We start from the raw sequence: 17028 nt of genomic DNA, 5'->3' as shown, positions 1-17028 counted from the left end.
GTCAATTACTTCTTTCTTCCGTCACATTCTGTGAATTAATTCCTGCTACCAACCATCTATGTTTGGAACTCCCATGCATTTCAGATTATTACTCAATAAATAGTTCAAATGCATGGCCCAAGTGGAGCCATCGATCTTGTCTGATAGTTTTTGATCCTCTGGTTCGGAATATACGTCCTTCCTATCCAGTTTGTCAAGTATCTTCATTTTTTTACTTCAGTTAAATCTCCTCTCAAAATCCTAAATTTCAAAGAAGAAATAACAGCCCATCCAATCTTTCCTCTTCACTAAAATGTCTTAACTCTATCAATATCCTCTGTGTCCATTTTCAGTTTTATGTAATATGCCCACCCAAACTCCGCACATTACTTAAGATGTAGCCAAAAAAGCATTAAATGCAATCCTAGCATTTCCTCTCTGCTCTTGTGTTCCATGTCTGACAAACTGAGGAAAGAATCCCACGTCTTTTAATTATTTTATCACTTTGCCCTGCTTACTGTAAAGAAGTATCGACATATTCTCTAAGATCCTTCTGTTCCATTAAATACTTCAGTGTCCTTCCATTTGTTATTTTTTTTCTCCTTTGTTGCACTTTACCAAATGCATTGCATCACATTGAATTCCTTTTGCATTTCCACACACCGCTGTCCAGTCCATTGATATCCTTCTGGAGACAAAAACTTCCTCTTCACTATAAATCAATTCTATGAACGACATGAAAATGTTTTATTACGTCCCCATATTTAAGATAAATTATTTATATTCTTGATTCTAAATATGGTAAGGCATCTAGCACTGAAACTTTGAACTACACTGCATACAGACTTCAAATTGTAAAAACACATGAACTGATTGTTTTTACTTCCTGCCAATTTAGGATCCAATTTGCCACATTTTGATCAGATTGCCATGAGGAACTTTGTCAAAAGTATTGCAAAACTCAATCCATCAAATGCCCTCTCCTGATTGGCTCTTGTTACTTGCTTAAAAAATACAGTGAAATCAGTCAGACACAACCTACTTTTAACAGGTCCACCTGAACCATCCTTAATTAATTTCTTTTCATTCAATGAAGGTTTACATTATCCCTTAGAATTAATCTCCATTATTCACCAAGTATTATAGTTGAGTAGTTGAGCTAATTGCCTCACAATTCATTGGTTTATCTCACTTCTTTTTAAACAATGGAACAACCTTTGTAGTTCCCTAGTCCTCTGCAATCACTAGTCACTGAGACTGGAAAATGATGGTTAGAGCCTCCATAGTCTTCTCTCTTGCTTCTTTTAAACACAGTAGCTTGGGATATGTTCCATCTGAGCCCGGAAATCTCAGGAAAATACCTCAAATGCATCAGTAAGCTCATATTCTGCAGACAGCAGTGATGTTCATCCCTCTGGAGATATAGATTCACACAGCAAACATCTCTCTGCAGTGGAGAGGAAACATCTATGCTCTCTGAACAAAATCTCCCAAATCCTTGGGCAATATTGGTGACCAGTGACCTTCCCAACACAAAAATTATCAGCATTATGACTCAAGTTATATTCAATTAATGGTAGGTTATTTTGAGGCAATAAGTTACCAGAAAGAGAGAGAAAAGGTCCTATCAAAGGCTCTGAGGAAAAAAAAAGCGTGATATCCTCTAAAATTATGTGGAAAAGTTAAGAGAAGACTTCAGAGGTAAGTTTTTCACACAGTGAGAGAGGTGAGTGCCTAGAATGCATTGCAGTGGGGTATGGTGGAGGCTGGTACAATCAAAAGATTTAAATAAGCACATGGATCAAAGAAAATAGAGAGTTATGGATTGTAAGGTTGGAAATGGTTAGCTTGATGGTGGAGTAGGTTAAAGATAAGCACATCATTGTGGGCCGCAAGGCTTGTACTGTGCTATACTAATTGCCCATGATGCATCAAACTGAACAAAGAGCATTTGGAAATGCATTGAAAACCATGTGTGTTTTTGTTGGTAGATCTTGGGAGTCCAAATGAAAATGTCAGAAAGAGAAGTTCATTTTCCATACCACTGATATACTGATGTCTCCAGCCTCACAAATGTCGGAGTATATAGATTTTGTACTGGCATCATTTGCCACTTCATTCCACAGAAATTATGTTTAATATATGTTTAAACTGATGTTTAATATATTCTGTATTGTAGTAATCTGTCCCAGAAAGGAAATGAATGTGATCAAAGAATTGGGACATGATGCAGGTGACGTGTTTCTTTCAGTTTCGTTTTGAGTTTTTTTAACATTATTTTTAATTTAATTGTATCAGTGTAATTTAGTTGACTGTACTTACAGTTGTATGATGGCGGGGGGATAAATACAAACTCTATATGTTACATGAACGTTAAAAAAATTATATGGTTTGAATTTTACGAGTCTATTAAATTTAAAATAAGATATTCAAAATAATAATTGGTTTACATGATCGGTGGGATTCTTGTGATGCTTAACTATTAACTTTAGTCCATTTACTATCATTTTTATTTGCTCCTTGATACTCTGGACCAGCTTCCAACCATGAAGCTTATCGCTGACCAATGCCATGAGCATATCAATGCAGTGACAACAGTCAAACATCTTTACAAATAATTTACATTAATGGAGAATCTTTCATAACCTCCGTCCATCAAGGCACTTTACACCCAGTTAATTATTCTTTCAGCCTATTCAAAGTCGCATTGCAGGAGCAACTTCAGACAGTGAAGTTCTTAATGATAGTGATGAATGGGTAATAGTTGTTGACTTGGCAATGTTATGGCCTAAGAAATCTAATGCCTCCTGATTTTGGGAACTGTGTCAACTCCCTGCCAAATTATGATTATTCTTTTGCATCAAGTGTGAGATAAAAGCATTGACAAAAGATTGCTTTGTCCACAAAAGCAATTTGTGAAGATTATAATGAAAATGAAAATATCTGTTGGTTTTGAAAGGATTAAATTGGATGCTCAAAGAGAATTTATCAGACCAGTGGCTTATATGGACTTTTAAAAACAATCCATGCTATTTAGGTCAAGTCGTTAATCCTCAGTTTGCTTGCATGTATTTGTGAATAGGGAAATACATGTGGCATTTGAAAGAAACCATAATATTTCTTAATCCTGAAATGACAGCATTGCAGCTGGTGCTGACCTGGGAGAGTCAGTCCTGTTCCATAGGGTCCAACCACCCATTCCTAATTCTGGTGGCTCCATACAGGCTTTAAAAGGCTGTTAAAGGAGGTGAGGTTGTTTTTAATTAAAATCCTGCAACCTCGGGGTCTGTGCCCAAGATGATGATGTTCGCAAGGAGTTGCAGACTCTGGGAACCAGCAGACCGGTTCAGGGAATCAGAAATGAGAGAAACACACCCAGATGAGAAGGAGAAACAGAGGAGATGACCTGATAGGATGGTGACCATGGCGGCAGACCAGCGAGGGGCTCAGCAGCTGCAGGCGACCTGCAGTCAGGGGACCTCCACGTTCTGCACAATGCTGTAGACTGCCTCATGTGAACTAGATATTGGAGTCTAGCCGACTGCTATGAAGAAACACACAAACACATTGTGTCAGGTTAAGCTCACTCACTCTTTTAGGGCTGGAAAGGCTGCTTTTATACTGTTCAAGTTCCCGCCGTTTTTGCTGATTGACTGAGTCAGCCATGTGAATAACAATAGCGGGTGGGAACATCCATGCATATGAATGCCCTTCTTCCCCATGCTGTTTCTGCTGAGTTAGCTGGGCAGCTTGACCAATGCCATTTTAGGGCTGTTGGTGTGATGCTGCCCTAGCTGGTTCGTTGTCCTGGGAGTCACTTTGGCGATCTCTGACCGTGTCTGCTGCCGCGCGATGTGCGGCCAAACTCAATCTCATTCTGGGCAATGAACCTGGTCAGGTGAGCATTTTGGTGAGAGTGACCACAAATCCCTGAGATTTAGCATAGTTATGGATAAGGATAAAAATAGACAAAATGGAAAAGTATTTAATTTGGGAAGACCTAATTATGATGGGTTCAGACAGGAACTTGCAAGAGTAAAATGGAAACATGTTCAAGGGCGAAAGCAGAAAATAATGTGGACTACGTGCTGGGTTCAGGATAGTTTTGTCCCACTGGGACAGAGAAAAGATGGTAGGAAAAAGAAACCATGGTTGACGAAGCAGGTGAGGCAGCTGGTCAAGAGGAAGAAGGAAGCATATATTAAATATAGGAAGTAGGAAACAGGAAGGCTTCATGAGGACTAGATAGCAGCCAGGAAAGACCTTAGAAAGGAGAGCTCAAATGGGGCATGAGAAGACCTTGGCATGTAGGATTAAGGAAAACCCCAAGGTGTTCTATGCGTATGTGAAGAACAGAAGGATGATGAGGATGAAGGTGGGGTGACCAAAGGATAAAGGAGACAACATGATCCCAGAGGCAGAGGAAGTTGGGGAGGCCAGAAGTGAATATTTTGCTTCAGTACTCACAAGAGAAAAGGACATTAATCAGGGTGAGGTCAGAATAGAATAGGCTATTTGCTGGATAATGTAGAGATTCAGGAAGAGCAAGTATTGGATCTTTTTAAAAACATCAAGATTGAAAGGTCCCTGAGGCCAGATGCAATATACCCCAGGTTGCTGTGGGAAGAGATAGCTGGAGCAGTAGCAATGATCTTTGAGTCCTCTTTGGGAAGGTGCTGGAGGACTGGAGAATGGCAAATGTAGTCCCCCTGTTAAAAAAAAGTAATGGGGAGAATCCTAGGAATTATAGACCAGTGAGTCATATGTCAGTGGTGTGCAAACTATTGAAGAGGATTCTTAAGTATAGGATCTATGAGCTTTTGGAGAAGTATAGACTGCTCAAGGACTGTCAGCATGGCTTTCTGAAAGGATGGCCGTGCCTCATAAGCCTAATTGAGTTTTTTGATGAAGTAACAAAAGAAATTGATGAGGGCATTAGATGTGGTCTATATTGAATTTGATAAGGCCCCCCCCCCCATGAGAAAGTCATTCAAAAAATCATGAGGCATGGGATCCATGGAGACTTGGCTGTGAGGATAAAAAAATTAGCTTGCAGGTAGAAAGTAGAGAGTACTAGTGGAAGGAAATTATTCAGCTGGAGGACAGTGACTAGAGGAGAACTGCAAAGATCTGTTCATTGTCCCCCTGCTCTTTGAGATTTTTATAAATGACCGAGATGAAGAGGCAGAAGAATGGGTCAGTAAGTTTGTGAATGATACCAAGTTTGGATGAATTATGGGTGGAGCTGAAGTCTGTCAAAGGTTACAAGAGGATATAGGTAGGATGCAGGGTTGGGCAGAGAAGTGACAGATGGATTTCAATTTGGATGTCTGAGGTGATACTTCTTGGAAGGACAAACCAGAAGGCTGAGTACTGGGTTAATGGTCAGTCACTTAAAAGTGTAGATGAACAGAGAGTCCTTGGGGTCCAAATCCATACGTCCCTCAAGGTCACCACAAAGGTTGATAGGATAATTAAGAAGGCCTATGGGATGCTGGGCTTCATTAATAGGGGGATTGAGTTCAAGAGTAGAGGCATCATGTTGCAATGCTACAAATCCCTGATGAGACCACATTTAGAGTACTGTGTTAAGTTCTGGTCACCTTATTATAGGAAGGATGTGGAAGCTATGGAGAGAGTGCAGAGGAGATTTACCAGGATATTACCTGGATTGGAAAATAAGTCGCATGAGGCAAGGATAGCAGAGCTGGGACTTTTCTCCTTGGAGTGTAGAAGGATGATAGGAGACTAAAAAGAGGTCTTCAAGATTCTAAGAGTCACCCAGCACCTGTTTCCCAGGGAAAAAAAATAGCAAATACCAGATGATATATGTACAAAGTGAAGGGAAGAAATTTTAGGGGAAGCATCAGGGGTGAGTTTTTGTTTCCATAGAGAGTTGTGGGTGCCTAGAATGCCTTGCCAGGGATGGTGTTGGAGGCTGAAACATTGGGGGCATTAAACAGGCACATGGATGGAAGAAAAATAGAGGGTTTCAGGGTAGGGAGGGCTTACTACTTCTTTTTAAACTAATACATGGGTCGGCACAACATTGAGGGCCAACGTGCCTGTACTGTGCTGCAGTGTTCTATGTTCTATAAAAAAGGTTGCAAAATATTAATGGTGGGTTTTTAATGGATTCACTTTACAGGATTACTCTGCAAACAAAAAATTGCAGGAAGAGCTCGCAGTCAAAAGGTATTGATGCTGGATTCTTAGTTTGAGTTAGATGAATATCGATTAAAAATACTCCAAACCTATTACTAAGTTGTCATTCTGCTCTAGCATCAGCATTCTTGAGATGAGATATTGCACCAAAGATCCAGTCACATCTTCAAACATGTTAGGTCCTCAAGCATTAACATTCTCCTGACCAAACTGCTTTATTTTGTGTTTGTCAGTATTACTACAGTTAGAAAAATAGAAAAGCAATGTATAACACTCTTTACACTCAAGTGGATAGAATTACACAACCTTAAAAAATGACACAAATATAACGTTTTGCCTGAATATTTGAGACTCTGTCTCCCTGCTTGGAAATCACTGTTCAAGGTTTCCTATGCCCTCACAATCTTCCCAGATCAGTGTTGGGGGTGTGATTGGTAGCAGAGCCTCTTACAGCTGATCCCTGACCACCAAGACCTTAAAAGGTTTGACCACCTGTTTAACTCCAATTTTGAGTCAATAATTAAGTGGATGTTGACAATGAGCTCTTGTGCAGGAAGCACTGATGGCCATACTTCTGCCATTCATGACTGAGCTGTGAGATAATTGACAGTAACCAAAAGGTTAAAAGGAGTGCAATGGAATTGGGCAGAAGAAATGTCCTTAACTGCAGTGATCCAGATCACACAACACAAGGTTCAGAACCAGAGTTGACGATCACATCATACAAAATAACGGCCTGCCTCTTCAGTGCTTAGTATTCTCATAGGATTCAAGTCTCTGCTCTGTCAAAACAACAACTTGCTGGTGATGGAACCAATCTCTCGCTGGGTGGCATCTTTCTGTTTTTGGATAAGAGTGATTAATTCATGCATCATATTCCTTTGTTCTTGGATGTAGCAGTCTGTTCACAGATAGCATCTATCTATGCTCCTTCAGTAACAGCCTGCTCCTGGGTTACATTTGCCAAGGGTTTAATTTTTGAGGTTGAATCTCCAGAGAATCATGTTCTTTGGTTGGTTTCAGCCTCTGTTGAAGCATCAACATCAGCCACTGCAGGGCAGAATTATTGCTAGACATTGGCACAGATATATTACTCATCGTCAGAGTTTAAATAATGATCCCCCATTCCATTCAACTTCCTCTACCAGGATTGTAGACTCTGGTCACCCCTTCCATCAGGCAGATGATGCACAAGCCTCCAGATTCAAGAACAATTTCTTTACTGCTGTTATCAGACTCTGAAATGGATCTCTCATTGGTAAAAGCAGTTTTCACACCCTGTACTTTATTTTTGGAACATTACACCATGTACTCTGATTTACTGCAGCACCACACTTTGTAGTTTTGTTTCATGGATTGTCAGAAATCAGCGAGAGCCAGTTGAAGGAGGGGATGAACCCTTGCATGCCAGGTGTGATCTGAAGGATCAAGTCAACAAAATCCTTGGCATAAGGTAAGTGCTTATGTGTGAAGAGGCTAGGTGTCCCGGGAGAAAAAAATATTAGGTTATACATGCAGATGATGGTGGTTGATCATTCTTCCAGAAGTGACAATCTGAGAAGTATGAAGTAACCTCAGACAAACAGCATGACTTCATAAGGTATGTCAATGTAAGAACTCCAGAACTTTAATTTTGTCAAGAAGAATCTTATCTTCAACATGAAAACTTGTGTTGTCAGGGTTCTTCTCCCAGGAATTGCCAACCCCAGCCTCACACACGCACCCTGCCTCACCAATTCACACATTCACAAGTGCTGCCGATACTGTAAGGTAAAAACATCATGAGATGGGACCGGAGAAGGAGTCACCCAGTACTAAGGAGTAACAGAATGCAGGTGTGACCTTGTACACTCAAGATAAGCATTGCACTAACAAGAATGATGTGCAGCAGACTAACAGAGAAGGGTAGCAACAGTTTATTCATTGGACAATGTGGCTTGGCTTGGCTTCGCGGACGAATATTTATGGAGGGGGTAAAAGTCCATGTCAGCTGCAGGCTCGTTTGTGGCTGACCAGTCCGATGCGGGACAGGCAGACACGGTTGCAGCGGCTGCAGGGGAAAATTGGTTGGTTGGGGTTGGGTGTTGGGTTTTTCCTCCTTTGCCTTTTGTCAGTGAGGTGGGCTCTGCGGTCTTCTTCAAAGGAGGTTGCTGCCCGCCAAACTGTGAGGCGCCAAGATGCACGGTTTGAGGCGATATCAGCCCACTGGCAGTGGTCAATGTGGCAGGCACCAAGAGATTTCTTTAGGCAGTCCTTGTACCTTTTCTTTGGTGCACCTCTGTCACGGTGGCCAGTGGAGAGCTCGCCATATAACACGATCTTGGGAAGGCGATGGTCCTCCATTCTGGAGACGTGACCCATCCAGCGAATGGTATGATAATTTACTAAGTACGTATCCTGAGGTATAAAAAAAACGCCACTTGCTGATAACGGCAGAATGTGCCTTCTCCAACTAACACTGTTAGTTGCAAGTGTTACAATCCGGCAATAAAGAACAAAGAACATTGATTTCGACTCAGTCTGGTGTCTGACTCACTCATTCATGAACAAAGCAGACCTAACAATTTGGTGACCCCGACGTGATGGGTGAGTGGACACTGGACGACGGTTTCTGTTTTTCTTGACAATCATCTCAGCCGGCTGATAAAAAGGTCCAGAGAAGCCTGTTTTAACAAAATTCTCTCTTTTAAAATCTTTATGATTGTCAGTAAGAACTGGAGATTGGACAAATTAGATGACCATAATTGAAGGTCGTCACCTGTCAGGATTGTAACACGTAAGTGGTTACAGATAAAAGAAAAGTCCTTAAGGTGTTTGAGTGACATTTGATAAGTGCTTCGCCGACAAACTACTAGAGTTTAAAAAGTCTTTATTGTGTCGTTGCAAAGTCCAATAGAGTGAGAAGGTGGTCTATGAACAATTGGGGACCTGAGTTTTCTGCCCTAAACTGGTTATTAAGAGGAGAAATCTCCCACGTGAAGGTTGGGCTTTGAAAGAAAACGAAGGTTCAGGCTTATTGGTCTCAATTGTATAAAAAGACTCACTTATAAATGTCCGGTAGGTATGATAATGTTTGTACACTTGAAAACTTAAGAATTTATTTCCCCAATTCGCCGTGGTGGAATACCACAGCGGACATTAGAGACCTTGAGACGACAAAAAGAGTACTCAGGGACGCCTGCCTGGTGAACAAGGACGACGACGAAAGGCTGCAAAAGCTGTGTCCGGATCAGGTAGGAGATATCAATGAAAAAGTTGACAGAATCTTAAGAGACACCCGGTTTATTCGAAGTATTTTTGATAAGTTAAATGAGGGTATTCCCAGCATCACCAAGGAGATAAAGTTACGTAAATTCATAGATTGGTACAGGGAAACTGGACAAAAATATAGCCCAAAAAATTTGGTTTCCTAGTTGTAATTTAACTTTCAGACCTCTTTGGGAAAACAGAGAGTGGAAGACGAGCAATCAGAGTATACAGGACAGTCTGAGGTCCACCGGAGGACCAGACTTAGAGACTGTTTCACTAAAAAATTTTTTTCATCCGGCCTGCAAAGAGACATTTTTAAAAGCGATTTTCGTTAACATAGATCCCCTAAACGGACAAGAACCTAAATTAAAAGAGGCATTAGGAAGCGACCCTGCAGCAATGGCTGCACAATTGTCTGCTAAGACCTTTGACCAAGTTATTAGGGAAATTAATCAGGAGTTAGGGAAGCGAAATACCAGTAATGTGACATTGGAGAAATAAAAAATTCTCCGAAAATGTGTAGATCGCTGGAGGAAGATGGGGTGGTTTCCCGGGAGCGCTAAGATGTTCCTGACAGGTGAGGGAAACAAAATTCTAAAGCGTAGGGTCTTAGATAAGCTGGAAGAAACAAAACACAGAAGGGAAAGGAAAAGTGCCTGTTTCCAGTTTCCAGCCACGAAGTGTCCGGGTTTGCTCTCTCCCTCCCTCCTTTCACCCTCCCCCCTCTCTCTTCTCTCCCCCTCTCTCTCTTCTCCCCCCCCCTCCTCTCTCACCCACTCCCCCTCCCAATCCCAATCTGTGGCGGTGCTGCCCTGAAATCCCCAGGTGGGGCAGGGCAGAGAAATACAATTTGGTTTTAATTTTGTGCCCACAATTCCAGCTCCGCATCAAATGGGATCCTGTTTTATCCTCTCTCCCTCCCTCTTTCCCGCACCCCCACCATTGTGGGATCAGGGCAGACATTGTGGGCTGACGTGTAGCTCACTCGAGGTGGGAGGGAAGGAAGGAGTGATGGTTCCCAATGGTGGGAGACCCAATCTGATCCAGACTAGTGATCACAGGATGAGAACCTTTTAAAGGTGTAACCATGAAACAAAAGTGTTAATCTGAAGACTTTTCTCCCAGTGGGGCCAGTGCAAGGCATTTTCTCTCTCTATCTCTCGTGCTCTGTGTATCTGCCTCTCTATCTCTTTCTCTCGCTATGCTCTCTCTCTCTCTCTCTCTCTCTCTCTCTCTCTCTCTCTCTCTCTCTCTCTCTCTCTCTCTCTCTCTCTCTCTCATAGTCTCTGGATGTATGTGATGTCATGTATGTACTCTGACAATTAATCATTTATAAGTGAGTCTTATACAATTATACAAACGGGACATAGAAAGGAAATTCTTTAATCGAGAGTCTGCACAAAAAAAAAGATGAGAGACAAGGAGATGCAGTACCGCAATGTCCTAGCTATATTCGAAGAATTTGGTCTCCCTGATAACCCACCTATTATGGCCCCTATAGAAATAGCTTGTAGACCCCCGCCCTATGCATATGTGGAGTCACAAGGTACCCCTGACACCCCAGACGGGACCCAGGAGTCACGTCCCTTATATCCAGATATTGAAACACTAGGACATGACAGGAACATCGGGAATAGGGACACGTCAGACAAGGTACAGGCCCCATTACTAAAAATAGAAGGGGAAGTAATAGATGTCGAGACCCCCGCGGGATCCAAGAAAATAGAAAAAGACTTAGAGACGCAGAAAAGGAACATGAAAAAGGTTCAGGATAACGTTAAAAACTTAAACAAAGATGTGAATGTGCTGGGGCAGATCAGTAAGGAACAAAAAGAATTAATGGTAGGTGTATTGAAGGAAATGGAAAAGATAACTACAACACTGTCAGCTGAACTCCAAGCTGGAGGAACAGTAATAGGAATAAAGGACGAAAAATGTAGTACAGATGAGGAAACGAGATACGACCCACCATGGGAGGAAAGTAGCATAAAAGAACTCAAGAGGGAGAAGAGTAGACATGCCCGCCTGGACATAGTTAGGACGAAAGAGAAAGACGTGAAACCACTAGACTCTAACCGAAAAAATTATCTTAGAGACGAACGTGAACGATATACCTTTGACTCTGAGACATCAGAACCTGACGGGGACAGTGACAATAGTGACGAAGAGGTGTCTGAACAGGGGGGAATAAATAGATGTATTCCAAGAGTAAAAAAGGAACAGAAATCCCCAAAATTGAGACATCAATGCCCATTGCTGATCACGGGGCAGGGAAATCAAAAATATGTACCCTGGTCACGAATGGACTTAGAGAGTCTAATGAAAAAACTTCCTCCATTGAGTAATGGGGCTGGTCCATGGATCTCTTGTTTTGAGCGAGAAACCTGTCAAGAACAATTAGCACTCGCAGATGTCAGAACTATCATGATAAAAATAAAGGCAGAAGGGGCCCTGAAGCAAATAGAGAGAATCCTTAGAAGTAGTAAATTGGGGGATGAAATAGAATTTGACCCACTTCGAAATAGATTTTGGGAAGCACTTAGAGAAACATTCCCTACACCCTATAGTTTGGACGCCTTGGTAACCCTCCAACTAAAAGAAGGGGAGACTGCGCACGAGTACCTCTCTCGAGCATGGGACTTATGGGAGACAGGGACTGGAGAAAGACCCGACCACAGCCCCCTGGGAAATGCTCATTTTTGTAATGGGACAATAAACGGACTACCTGGTCCGGTTCAAGCAAAATTAAAGGACATTGTGGGATTAGAGAAGATGTCAGAGGACTTGTGGAAAAGACACCTGACACATGCACTCAAACGACATCGTCAATCAGAGCAGGCTAAGTCAGAAAGTGCATCCCAGAAGGGAGTGGACAAGACAACCGATAAATTGATGAGAGCCATAGAACAAATAGGGATTAAATTAGCGGCCCAACAGATAGTCCCACAGGCCATGGGGCCAGTGATAAATCCGGGACCCCAAGTAAGGAATGGTTGGGAAAGACCACTAAGTACCATGTATAGAGGAGAACATACCCTATGCTGGCACTGCCAAAATCCTGGACACTACCAGCAGGACTGTCTAGAGGCTATAGAGGAAGAGGAGGAAATTTAAGAGGACAAGCAAGGGGTAGGGGTGGACACATTGATCGGCCCCAGAAAATTGGGGGATGGCAGAGTGATCAACAAGTCCAGGCACCCCAGTGTGATGACGATATTTGGGAAAGTGCTGAATTTGATTATTGACGGGGCCCTGGAGAATCAAAAATCACACCTCCCTGGGAGCCACCGAAAATTTGGGGGATGGTAAATGGAGAAAAAATTGAATTTATGATTGACACAGGGGCAGCGGTTATGACCGTGATTAAACAGCCCCCAGGGAGCACATATTCGGGCAAAACATTATCTACAATAGGATTCTCCGGGATAAGAGAAACACAGTCCTATACAGATAACATCGACATGACATTTGGACGACAAAGGGTTAGAGCACCTGTCCTGGTTGTGCCAAGTTGCCCCATTAATTTATTGGCAAGGGACATTCTTACTAAACTGGGAATAACTATACAATGTTCTGAGAAGGGCCTTCGGTTAACATACCCGGGGGACACACTAGAAAGGGAAGGACAGTTTATAGTAATGACTCCAACCAATGCTTCAGAAGACTCTGTGGAGTCGACTACTGTATGATGAACCAGGCCCGGGGTTGATTAAACAGTTTTTTGAGTGGAGGGCCAGTATTCCTCAGTATGGGGATTACCAATATCCACTAGATCCTATGCATGTAACATTAAACTATACCATCCATCCGGACCAGGAGTATGAGGGGAGGTGGGACTCTCTAAAAGAAGGGAAGACAGAAATGATACATTGTCCATTTATCTTTGTGGGTAAGGAGGGAATAGCTGCTATGATTGTCATGACAGAAGAACAAATGGAGTGGTTCTGCTTAGGAGTAGAAAGTGTGCCACATGTAACCTTGGGTATTGCCAAAGATCACCACGCCCGACAGTTGGGTCCGATGGTGAAGGAAGCGATGGGGTGTGAATACAGGCAGACAGAAATCCTGGGATATTCCACCTCGGAGGGAGGGAAATTTATCAGACTGAATATTGAAGCATGGGACTGGGTAGTGAATGAGAAAGTAGAAAGAGACCGACCCATAAAAGGAGAAAATATTGATCACGGGGACTCAGACAAATATCTTTCTGATCTGAGTCCACAAATGTGGACAATGCCGAGGGCCCTATGGGCATTCCTGTTGATGGGTTGCCAAACAAGCCAACAGAGTAGTTCGGATCCATGCGGGGCCAAAGTTATTCTGAAGATAGATAAAGACAAGGATAGCACCTTCCAGTTCGATCTATGCTGCACTTCTATCTCTAATAACACAGGGCAAATGGGTCACTCACTAAGGGGCTGACAAAACTTAAGGCATTGGCGAAGGAATTAAAAGCCCAGTCTGGAGTCTCTAACCTTGTTTTGTCCTGGTTACATGGAGTGTTTGGGAAATGGGGCACAATGTTGGGACAACTTTTCCTAGGATTGTTCATTTCTGTATCCATTTTTATCACTTGTGGCTGTTGTTGTATTCCATGCATTCGAACGCTGGTCACGAGGACCATTGAGAGAGCCTTTGCCAACCACGATGAGCTGCCTCCGAAATATCAAGCTATACAGGCTGCGGAGCGGGACTATCTCACTTCAAAGGAGACGTCAAAAAAATGCTGAGATCGATCTGGAGTCGGATGAAGAATGCGACAGGGAGGAGATGTTATAAAATAGACTGTAGCACGAATGTTAACTTTTATCTTAACTAATTACTAATGCTTAGAAGGGATAGCTAGTTATTTGCTTGGGGGCAAACGGGGAAAAAACTTGTAAACGGGCAATGGGATCGGGGAAACGGATGGGGGGTATACGCTAAGGAGGGTTGGGGGGAGCCCTCGCCCGCCAGCCGGACAACCCCGTGAACAGAACCCGTATAGAGTTTGGCAATAGTAGGCGAACTAATGTAATGTGGTGGTAGCGTAGTCAGGGCAAGATTGTCCTCTAAAGAGGACAAAGGAGGGATTGTAAGGTAAAAACATCATGAGATGGGACCGGAGAAGGAGTCACCCAGTACTAAGGAGTAACAGAATGCAGATGTGACCTTGTACACTCAAGATAAGCTTTGCACTAACAAGAATGATGTGCAGCAGGCTAACAGAGAAGGGTAGCAACAGTTTATTCATTGGACAATGTCATGGTATGATAATTTACTAAGTACGTATCCTGAGGTATAAAAAAAACACCACTTGCTGATAACGGCAGAATGCGCCTTCTCCAACTAACACTGTTAGTTGCAAGTGTTACAATCCGGCAATAAAGAACAAAGAACCTTGATTTCGACTCAGTCTGGTGTCTGACTCACTCATTCATGAACAAAGCAGACCTAACAATACTCAGGTACACAAACACATGCTCAGACACACATCCACACATACATCAACACTCACACACTCAGACATTCTCACACATGTTTTCAACATGCTGGCTTTCCCCATAACACACTGTCACAATCAAGTATGCAGTAATGTGCTCAGGCAAGCATAGGCACACACCAAAATACAATATCTGACTCAAGCATCCACCCATACTCTCGAGGATTCTCAGGCGTGCACCCAGCTACTCATCCAAGTATACATGCTATAAGTGAAGAATGTTATTATTCAGCCAGTAACAAATATCTCTTGTATTTTTTCAGGAGAAATTGCAAAGAATCACAAGCCAGTAAGCAAGGCAGGAGGGTGGCTCTCTTAGTCTCAGAGCCTCAGCAGATCCAACTGGGAATCAGGCCATCTCAGCTCATGCCAAGGATCAAACAAATGAAGTCTTGAGTCTTTCTGAAAAGCATGAACCTTCTGTCCCCTTGTTTCCTTTCATTTGTTCATTAAATTCATTGTTCTGTCTCTATTGATTTGTAGGAGCACTGTCTGGATTCTCCAAATGAGCCCTACCTGAGCATAGGTCTGCCTTTTTTATTTCTCATTTCAGGTTAGACAGGTTCACCATCCCCACCTTGCAATGATCAAACCGAGAGGAGTAGGAGGAAGAGCAAGCCCAGCAGCCAGAGGCTCAAATGGAAAGATTGCAATCCGCCTACTTTATTTCCTCCATTATGTCATGCTTAGATTTAGAAAAAAATTAGAAGTGTCGGACATTTGATACTACCTTTAACTTCAAAAAAACTTGATGACAAACTCATCAGTAAAATTGAACCACTTCCAGTTTGATTTTTTTTCCTCTCTCCGAGTGTGTCGTGTTTAGTCAGGAAGAATCCCTTTTCTACCTACTTTGAAATTACTCTCAGAATGAATTGACCAGTTGGTTATGTTTTTTTCCCCTTTTTTATTTTTTTCCTTCTTCGGAGTTAGATGCTTTTTTTGTTTTATGCATTAACTTTTTATTTCTTTACTCAATGTAACTGTCAATTTATGGAAATGTTGAATTAATTTGACAGTGCTTTATTGTTATATTCAAGGACAATGTATATTACTTTTTCATGTTTTCTGCATATTATTCTATGTTTTTCTTTGTGGAAAATTGATAAAAAGATTAAAAAAGAAAGAATTGGAAACAGTGAACTTAAAATTAACAAAAGAGTTTGAAAGGCAGAGAAAGCAAAGTTGGGAAACAGGTAAAAAAGTAATCTGCATGCGCTTAATGGTAAAAACCCACCTGCTCAGTGTATATTGAATAAGACAAATAAATTCAGCGCATTGAAAGACAATGGAACAGTAATAAACAGTAATATGTCAAAATAAGGCTAAAAGAGGGAAAGTGTTGGAAGCTCAGTGATCCTGGTTGCACATTTTTCAGATTAACAGGTGAGAGAGATGAACAAGGAGGTAGATGACAATAAAGGTTGAGTAAACAATTGCAGCTCTTTGAAGGAAACACTGCTTTAGAAAGATCATTAAATGATACTATACAAATTGATCTTCAGGACAAATGAGAAGTCAAAAGTTGGGGATAAGACTGTCAATAAATAGACTTTGGAAGATAACTATCTCAAAATTTCTCACATGCAGAAGTACAAAGGCAGTTAATGCTGGAAGATTTCAGTTGCTTGAATATTAATGATGTAGAATCGGTGTGTTATAAGTTTGCAGTGTAGAATTCCTAAACTGGACTTTGAAAATTTTTTACCTGTCCTGAATGTATCATCTGAGAAAAAGGAGATGACAATTCTAGATTTGTTTCACGGAATGAAGTTGGGTTGACAGAAGGAATATCATTACCAGAGTGTTTTGTGGTAAAAAATATGATATCACCAGATTTTGAATAATTATGCAAAGAAGGATGATAAAACGGGAGTCAAAAGAGGTGAAAGCAAATTTTACCAGAATAAGTACAAGTAGTTTGGAAACAGCTGCTTGAGGATGGGTCTGTCTCAGAGCAATGAGAAGCAGTCAGGATGGTTTTCACCCTTTTTAACTTGGATTGCCAAAACATCATTCTGTCAAAACCAGATGGTAACTTGTATGCAAACTACACTTGATATACAGCAGGTCCAGCAAAAGAAACATTCAAAGTTTCAAGTGAATTTCTCTTCATCAAAACTGCACAAATTATTTTTTTCTGTTTCAGAGAA

The 17028-nt window shown here is 41.7% G+C and overlaps 1 protein-coding gene across 4 annotated transcripts; it reads left to right on the top strand.

Moving 5' to 3' along the window:
- Positions 1–1043: 1043 nt before the first annotated feature.
- On the top strand, positions 1044–15126 carry LOC138740585 (uncharacterized). Of its 4 annotated transcripts, XM_069893426.1 has the most exons (4): positions 1044–1680; positions 2159–2212; positions 6128–6174; positions 9277–15126. In XM_069893426.1, exon 4 carries the CDS (start codon positions 10804–10806, stop codon positions 12505–12507), a length of 1704 nt encoding a protein of 567 aa, XP_069749527.1. In that variant the 5' UTR covers positions 1044–1680; positions 2159–2212; positions 6128–6174; positions 9277–10803; the 3' UTR covers positions 12508–15126. The 4 variants fall into 4 exon arrangements, with proteins under 4 accessions (XP_069749527.1, XP_069749526.1, XP_069749528.1 ...); XM_069893425.1 differs by lacking the exons at positions 1044–1680; positions 2159–2212; positions 6128–6174 and adding an exon at positions 7255–7597; XM_069893427.1 differs by lacking the exons at positions 1044–1680; positions 2159–2212; positions 6128–6174 and adding an exon at positions 8440–8730.
- Positions 15127–17028: the final 1902 nt, after the last annotated feature.

Source organism: Narcine bancroftii, chromosome 8 (assembly GCF_036971445.1).
Source record: "Narcine bancroftii isolate sNarBan1 chromosome 8, sNarBan1.hap1, whole genome shotgun sequence".
In the NCBI taxonomy this organism is placed as follows: domain Eukaryota; kingdom Metazoa; phylum Chordata; class Chondrichthyes; order Torpediniformes; family Narcinidae; genus Narcine; species Narcine bancroftii.
This window is presented reverse-complemented; position numbering and strand designations above follow the sequence as displayed.